The sequence below is a fragment of the Phoenix dactylifera genome, chromosome 1 (genome assembly GCF_051530095.1).
Source record: "Phoenix dactylifera cultivar Ajwa chromosome 1, Ajwa_hap1_PhDact_Kaust_v1.1, whole genome shotgun sequence".
In the NCBI taxonomy this organism is placed as follows: Eukaryota; Viridiplantae; Streptophyta; class Magnoliopsida; order Arecales; family Arecaceae; genus Phoenix; species Phoenix dactylifera.
Genome location: NC_143190.1, coordinates 50,149,714 through 50,155,836, shown reverse-complemented (window position 1 = coordinate 50,155,836; position 6,123 = coordinate 50,149,714). Strand labels below are relative to the sequence as shown.

The 6,123-nt window shown below is 59.3% G+C and overlaps 1 protein-coding gene across 1 annotated transcript; it reads right to left on the bottom strand.

The window, feature by feature from the left end:
- Nucleotides 1-1,719: 1,719 nt before the first annotated feature.
- LOC149768724 (uncharacterized) lies at nt 1,720-5,972 on the bottom strand. The gene is made up of 2 exons (XM_089926163.1): nt 5,649-5,972; nt 1,720-2,283 (listed from the first exon to the last, which is right to left on the bottom strand). The coding sequence occupies exons 1-2, from the start codon at nt 5,970-5,972 to the stop codon at nt 1,720-1,722; spliced, it is 888 nt and encodes a 295-aa protein (XP_089782289.1).
- Between the last annotated feature and the right edge of the window lie 151 nt (nt 5,973-6,123).

Here is a 6,123-nt window from a genome sequence, read left to right as displayed (position 1 = left end):
AACACTCTGCCACCCATAGCCGCTGGCCAGTAATGGGGACTCCCAAGTAGGTTAGTGTCCCCTCTTGCTCTGGTATCTGCAGTATCCCCCGAATCTCTTGTCAGATTCTGGTCTCCGTGTTGGGGCTGAAAGAGATGGCTGACTTCAGGAAGTTCACTCTCTGACCGGACGCCGCACAGTAGTCCGCCACCACCCTACGAAGAAGTCGTGCCTCAGAAACCCGTGCCCTGATCAGGAGAAGGTAATCATCAGCAAAAAATAAGTGGGAGAAAGATCGGTCCCCCGGTGCTGTAATATAGGCCTCCAGCTCCCGGCTGGCGCAGACTCTTTGCAAAGCACGTGACAAAATATCAGCACAGATAATAAACAAATATGGGGATAAGGGACATCCCTGCCACAACCCCATGGTGGACTCGAAGAACGATGATGGTGTGCCGTTGACCAAGATAAAAAAACTTTGGCCCTCGGACGCACCCCATGACTTATCCAATCCACCGCCTATGGAAACCGTACGTCTCTAGTGCCCGCTGGAGAAAACTCCACTTGATCCTGTCATAAGCCCTCTCTATATCCAGCTTGACTACCATCAAGCTGCGCCGCTTTGGTGCTCGCTGAAGATCCCACATCATTTCCTCGGCCAACATAACATTGTGGGAGATATTTCTACCAGCTACAAAAGTCTACTGCTTATGGCTGATGATACTAGGCAAAAGGGGCTTCATCATGCCCACCATTATTCTCGCCACAACCTTATATAAGGTTGTGCACAAGCTAATGGGTCTAAAGTGACTAGGCTCAGCCGCATCCTGACGCTTAGGTATAAGCGTGATGAAAGTGGCATTCCAATCGTCAGGCATCGCTGCTTGGGTAAAGAAATACTGGATAGCCTCCACCACAGCTCGACGAATAATACCCCAATACTGCCGAAAGAAGAAAGGGGGGAAACCGTCAAATCCCGGGGCCTTGTCTGCTGCCAAGGCCCAGACTGCTTCCTGCACCTCCTGTGCCAACACCGGTCGGATCAGGGATGCCCTCTCAACATCACCAATACCCACATCCACCCTCAGAGAGCGGTCTCCATCACTAGCCTCCTCATCCTCCATCCATCTGGTGCAGAAAAAGTCAAGTAAGGTCTGTCGGATAGCAGGCTCACCCTCCACTCGATGGCCAGACCCATCTCACAGAGAATGGATCATGCTCCGCTGTCTTTGAATGACCGTCGACCGATGAAAAAAGCTAGTATTACGATCATCCTCACTCGCCCATTGCACACGAGATTTCTGTCGCTAGAAAATCTCATGTTGCCGTAGCAGCGAATGATGAGTCGCTAGTAACCCCCGAAGATCGGCGATATCGTCCTCTGGAAGCACGCCTCCTAGGTCTTTCTTCCTTTGCAACTCAGCGATCGAGGACTCTACTCCCTCTAGTCGCGGAAAATATTGCCCACAACCTCGCGATTCCAACGGCGAAGACGCCTCTTGGTCAACTCTAGTCTGCGCGAGACCCGTTGCACCGGGATGCGTCATGCGTCGCGAACAATATCCCAAGATTGGAGGTACGATAGTCAGACCTTTTCAAAGTGGAAGAGGCTATGATGAGTGGGTCCCGATGAGGTGAGAGTAGCAGAGGATAATGGTCTGAGGCAATCCGAGGTAGATGACTGACCCGGCAGGTAGGAAATCGAAGGATCCAATCTGGGGACGCAAAGGCCCTAGCTAATCACTCCCAAACCCTAGCACTGCCTAACTGCTTATTGCACCAGGTAAACTGTGGTTCGGAGAAATCTAAGTTTACTAGGTCGTTCCGCGACACAAAATCACGAAACTTCCTTCTATCCACTCTATCCGTGAAGGCTGCACCTCCCCGCTTCTCACTCTCACTCTGGATACAATTAAAGTCACCAACCACCACCGTCGGGATGCCCTGGGCGGCCAGGTTGGTGATCTCTTGCCAGAGGACTCTCCTAACACTGTGATTTGTGCTCGCGTACACATCACACAGCACCCACGGAGCAGCATCAGGTTCTGACACAATCACGACTACCTGTTGGGGGCATTTGTGGAAAACATCAAATGTCGCCACTCCTCGCCTCCACAGGACCAAAATGCCTCCTGACAACCTCTGGGAATCGACTGCATAGGTCTCCCAGTCCCTTTCCAAGCGTCGCCTCAGTCGTCTAAGCTCCTCTTCAGATAGTTGAGTCTCACAGAGGAAATAGATCTCCAGACAGTGGACCTGCACTAACTGCTTAAAGGAAGACATGAAGGACGGCTTGGCCACCCCCTACAATTCCAAGCTAGAATCATCATGGATCACAGTCCACATAGTCGGCCTCAGACTCATCCTTCCCTAGGGTCGCGGCGGCAGCCTCAGGCTCGATGCCCAGACTACCCCGCTCCTCCTCCCCATCACATGCAATGGGCGCGACACTCATAACCGCCGCTTTGACATGTTGCGCGACAGTAGATGGTCCATGCCCCCTCCTGGCGACAGTGGCTTGGCCGTGCTCCCCTCCAAGTACGGAGCGGGGTGGCCCCCCGCCTTGCACCTGCTTAGGGTAGCATCTTCCAGCACACCCGAGGTCGGGGGCAAAGGGCCAAACTCAAAGACCCTATCTGGGCCACTCCCAAAGCCCTTATGGGCGTCCCATGGTCGCGGCTCGCTCGACGTGCCCAACATGGGAAATGAGCCCAGCCCCGGACAAGGTGACCTATACTGGAAGGGCCCCTCTAGCGCCTCGGGAGGCCTGATAGGGATCGTCTCGCCGTGGGCCTACAGGTCTGGCTTGGCTTGGACCCCTAGGCCCGAGTCTAACTAGGCCTGTGGGTCCGCTGTGACCTGGGCCCATGGGCCCCCACTAGTCCGGGCCTGTGGGCCCCCTGCGGGCTGGCCTGAGGGCCCTGGGCTCGTGGGCCGTCTTCAGGCACCGCGGCCAGGTCCTCCTGGCCCAGCGCGTCCCGGGCCAGCGGCCCTATTGCAGGAGAGGCCCGCTGGCCTGGACCAACGCAGGCGCAGGGCGCGCCCTGGGCCACACCCGCCGATCTGCGAACCCGGCGCCCCGTCTTCTGGGCCCGGGTGCATTAGGCCGGCACAATAACGGCCCGCTGGCCCACTGCGAGGGGCGTGCGGGCCAGCTGGGCCACCCGCCCTAGGCCCCCTTGCGGGCCAAGGCCCGCGAGCGGCCTGGGCCTCTTCTAGGTTTGGGCTTGGGCCGCGGCCAAGCCGCTGGGCCCCAGGTCAGCCCGCATAGGGGCGATTCCCTGACTCGGCCCCGGGTCAACCCGCGGAGGAGCGATCTGATAACTACCTCAGGCCGCTAAGCCAAGATTCCAAGAGCTTAGCCGAGGCCAACCTCGGCCAAGACCACCGCACGGGCCAAATCCACTGCTTGGAGGTCTGCCCAAGCAGTGGCCGACCATGCGAGCCACAGCAACGCGCGGCCAAACGCACGCCCAAGCAGCCCCCGGCACGCACAACCCCTTGCGCGCAGCCATCAGCGCGCACGCCAGCGCGCACACGCCAGCTCGCGCGCGGCCAACCATGCGCGCACCAACCTGCGCGCCCGCCCGCGCGCGACTATCAGCCCACGCGCCCGCCCACGCGCAACATCCCGCCTGCGCGCGATCCCACGGCCAACGACCTGCGGCGCGCAGTCCTCCGCGCGGCTGGGACCGCGCGCCTGATGCCCAGCCGCGCGCAGGCCTCCGCGCACTCGAGCAGAACCCGGGCCGGCCAACACCCGAGCGCCAGGCCGACCCAAGGCCTCGCGCACCAACGCGCGACCAGCGCCCTGCGCCCGCGCCTGCCTCGTGCGGCCAGCACCCTGCACCCGCGCCCGCCTGGCGCGCCCGAACCTTGCCAGACCCAAAGATGGCCAGTGCACAGCAAGGCCGCCTCCCTGCTCCTCGCCAGCACTTGGCGCCCCCACAACGATGGGTTGCGCGCACGCCAGACGTGGGCATGGATACGGGCGGCAATCAGGGGCACTAGCCCATGCGTGCGCACTTGGGCGCGCACGCACAGACGGCACAGAAAGCGCAAGGCTCGGCCGAGGCTGCATCCGACTGAGCGCAACCAAGCCAAACAAGTCCAAGGTCAGCGCACGGGTCAGGCCCAGCCAAGGACACAACAAGTCATCCGAGCCCGCGCACATTAGACCCGGACCAGCCAGCATGCGCGTGCCTGAGAGCCAAACAAGGAAAGCTATGGTCAGCCCAACCGAGAACACAACCAAGGGACAAGTGGCAGCCTTCCGCGCGCAAGAGCAAACAAAGAAAGCCACGGTCAGCCCGACCAAGAGTGCAACCAAGGGACAAGTGGCAGCCATCTGCGCAGAAGGGCAAACAAGGCAAGGCCCTGCAAGGCAGCGCCTGGCCAAAGCCAGCAGGCAGAGACACATGGCAAGAATCTACGCACCAGCGCCGGGCCAAACAAGGAAGAATCACACGCAGAATCAAAGGAGGAGCCTGTAGGCTCTTCCATAGAGATCTAGCAGGCAAGGACATGAGCGGCCGAGATGCACTAGGCCGCGAAATGAGCGTACCACAGGAAGCCACGCCAGCGATCCGAGGGAGCAAGGGCGACAGCGGCGCATCCCCATAAATCAGGAAGAACATCACGGCAAATCAGGAAGCGCAGCCCAGCCAACCAATGCAGCAACCAAATCAGGCTCCGTCCAGATAAATGGCAGCATCCACACGGGACACGCATCCCAGCCAACCGGGCAGTGCATCCTGAGCGCCCACCTCAATTCAGCACATGGCCGAGAAGGCCAAGTTTGGTTAGACCCTTGGCGGTCAAGATAGGAAGTCTTTCATCATTTGAATTTAATCCCGAATAAGCCAGGGCACTCTGCCTACAAAAGGAGCCACTAGGGCCCTTAGTCCATCATCTTCCAGCATTTGAATTCCAGCATAGTGTCAAGGGTTGTAACCCTTTGTTCAGTCGGCCGAAAGGCTTGGGCTAAGGTGGAGAACATCACTCCTCTTAGATTGTTTTAGGCATCGCAAGGTTCCTTCCGGATCTTGCCAAGAGTCCTTGTAATCCATTGCCATTTGGAATAGAATCAATTGCTTTTGAAATTCAGCCCCAACACTTGATTCTTTTCCTTTGCCGAGCGCCCGTAGAGGAAGAGCATAGGCAAGGTTCCATCGGCAGCAAGAAGTAGAGCGATACCCACATCAAGACGGTCCCGACGCACGGGAACATTCAAACTTTGGCGTGGGGTTTGGGACCGCAAAGCCCCGCGGGCCAAGATGATCCCTCGGCTCGGCCCTAGGTCCTCTGACTCGGCCAGGCCGTCCCCCGAGTCGATCTAGAGAGGGCCGAAAGGGGGGCTGGGTACTGCCCTTCCCCCCACCTGCCAGCGGCGACCTGTGGCGCACGACCTTTGCTGGCTTTTGCCAGCCGTCCGTATCCGCCGGGGACATCGGCAAGGTCGGACGAGCCGCCAGAGATGGCGGCCAAGTCGAGGACGACCCAGGCCCGGGGTCGGATCCGGTCGTCTCCCTCGGCCGACCCTCCCGTGGGGGTTTCTGCCATGTCGTCACCATCCAAGGGCCATAGATTGGCCCTTGGACCTCCTCCCCGACGCCCGGGGTTCGGTAGATCAGGCCCACCCCCCGTCCCCACTACCACCGAGGGCAAACCCTCGTTGGTGCGGCGGCTGTCGGAAGACGGTATGCCATTTCCAAGTGCCCCATCCGCCCACAGTGGGGGCAGAGAACCAGGATGTTTTTGAAGACAAAGGGATGCCACCGCATCTTCGTCTTCCCCTGTATCAGGACACCCGACCGAAGAGGTTCGGTGGTATCGATCGCCACTTTCACTCGAGCGAATCCCATTGCTAGTTGTTGCTCGGTGACCCTGTCCACTGGCACCGGCTGGCCCGCCCGAGCCACGATGTGGAGGATGGTCGACGTCGACCAGTACTCCAGTGGCAGGCAAAGCAAGCAGAGCCACACCATCGCCATTTTCACCGTGTCGTCCCTAGGCTCGAAGTCCGGAACCCACGGACTCATAGCGAGGAGCTGCCTTGCCGCCACCCATGGGCCCTCGCTAAGAGCCCCATTATGGTCCTCTGTCGACTAGAACCTCAGAGCGAGATAGTCGTCTGCAAGCGGG

Bases quoted from the DNA above. Each gene is read 5' to 3' on its own strand.
- LOC149768724 (XM_089926163.1), bottom strand. From the start codon at position 5,972: ATGGCGATGGTGTGGCTCTGCTTGCTTTGCCTGCCACTGGAGTACTGG. The intron at 2,284-5,648 runs GTTTGCCCTCGG...TTGGAATTGTAG, and splicing joins CAGCCGCCGCACCAACGAGG to GGGGTGGCCAAGCCGTCCTT.